The 1,419-nt window shown below is 34.2% G+C and overlaps 1 protein-coding gene across 1 annotated transcript; it reads right to left on the bottom strand.

The window, feature by feature from the left end:
* Positions 1–245: 245 nt before the first annotated feature.
* Positions 246–1,089, bottom strand: LOC142609598 (small ribosomal subunit protein bTHXc). Its single transcript, XM_075781219.1, has 3 exons — positions 839–1,089; positions 690–754; positions 246–560 (listed from the first exon to the last, which is right to left on the bottom strand). Exons 1-3 carry the CDS (start codon positions 1,005–1,007, stop codon positions 426–428), a joined length of 369 nt encoding a protein of 122 aa, XP_075637334.1. The 5' UTR covers positions 1,008–1,089; the 3' UTR covers positions 246–425.
* Positions 1,090–1,419: the final 330 nt, after the last annotated feature.

Below are 1,419 nucleotides of genomic sequence, written 5' to 3'. Positions count from 1 at the left end.
TGCTTCAAAGTCCCAAAAAACAGCAAATTCCATCGCAGAATAGGCATAAGATTGTGTGCTCGTAATTGTCAAAACGTGAATAGTATCGTATTGTAAATCAATTTTTTATTTTTTTTATTTTTCTATGTCGTAAATCGTACCGTGAATCATTTCAATTTTTTATTTTTATGTACACTTAATAAAATTTATCAAAATTTAAAAAAAGCACAACCACAACAACAAAATAATATTTAAAAAGAACAAAATTTTCCTATAGGAAGAAAGAAACTCAATACGTGGCCCTTTAAGTAGAAAGCAAATTGTAAATCATACAGCCACAGCAGTGAAATAATCACAACAACAACATCAACAAAATGAAGCTTTCCGAGGTTCAAAATTAACATATAAAAAAAAAAGGAAAAAAAAATTAAAAATATTTAGTAGTATTAGTTAGAAGACAGAGATTCATCAATTTCAATCTTGACAATTGTATCATCCTCGAACTTATCTTTCCTAGGCGGAGCCGGAGTAACCGGTACCTTCGGTGGCCCTCTCCCTTTGTTCTTGTCTCTTGGCCGAGCCTATTTTATATTTCCGCAAAAAAAAAAAAAAACACAAAAACACAAAAAACCAAAAAACGAAATTAAAATAACTATTTTTTTTACTTAAAAAAAAATAATAAAAAATAATTAAAGAATTATTAGGCTTACATTGCCAAAGGAGTGGTTGAAACGTTTTCCTCTAGCGGTTTTCCTATCGCCTCTGCCACAGTACACTGAAAATGTAGAAAAATGAAAGAATCAAAACATTAGAGAAAAACCCACAAACACAAACACGTAAAGATTGGGAAATGGGTTACCTGAAGGGACTGTGGGTGAAGTAACTGTAGAGAGTGAGAGAGAAACAGTGGAGGAGGAGAGAGAGTTGGCTAAGGTTTGGGACTTGGAGAAGGAAAAGCGAGAAGAGAGAGTGAGTGATTGGGAAGAGGTAGGAGGTGGAGAAGGAGCTATGAGTACCATAGACGCCATAGTTTTGAGCTTGAGTTTGAGAAAGAGAGTGAGAAATGGTTGGATAAGGTTTTAATCAACGAGGAAATTGTGGTCTTCGGACTCGTCTGGGCCCATTATATTTGGGCTATTCAATGGTATTGTATGATATGGTTTATGGTCAAACTTTAAAAAGACTTGGACATATGTCTGGTTTTATTGGAACACCCTTTCCAAATAATGTTACTGTGCAAACTATTTCGTTAGTTGGCCGGTTTTGAAAGAATGTGGAAAACTAACATCTCGAGTTTTAGAAACTCGAGATTTAATTAAAACTCGAGTTTTTAAAACTCGAGTTGTCGTGTTTGTTCTTCGATTACGTGGACAAAGTTTCCACCTGGAGGAATTTAGCCACGTAGAAATCGAGTTTATAAGACTCGAAATATGAATTAAA

This window comes from Castanea sativa, chromosome 9 (genome assembly GCF_040712315.1).
Source record: "Castanea sativa cultivar Marrone di Chiusa Pesio chromosome 9, ASM4071231v1".
Classification (NCBI taxonomy): Eukaryota; Viridiplantae; Streptophyta; class Magnoliopsida; order Fagales; family Fagaceae; genus Castanea; species Castanea sativa.
This window is presented reverse-complemented; position numbering and strand designations above follow the sequence as displayed.

Excerpts from the sequence above, each read along its gene's own strand:
- LOC142609598 (XM_075781219.1), bottom strand. The coding sequence starts at position 1,007 with ATGGCGTCTATGGTACTCATAGCTCCTTCTCCACCTCCTACCTCTTCC. Across the intron at positions 755-838 it reads TTCACCCACAGTCCCTTCAG|TGTACTGTGGCAGAGGCGAT; the intron begins GTAACCCATTTC and ends CTACATTTTCAG. Across the intron at positions 561-689 it reads TCAACCACTCCTTTGGCAAT|GCTCGGCCAAGAGACAAGAA; the intron begins GTAAGCCTAATA and ends AATATAAAATAG.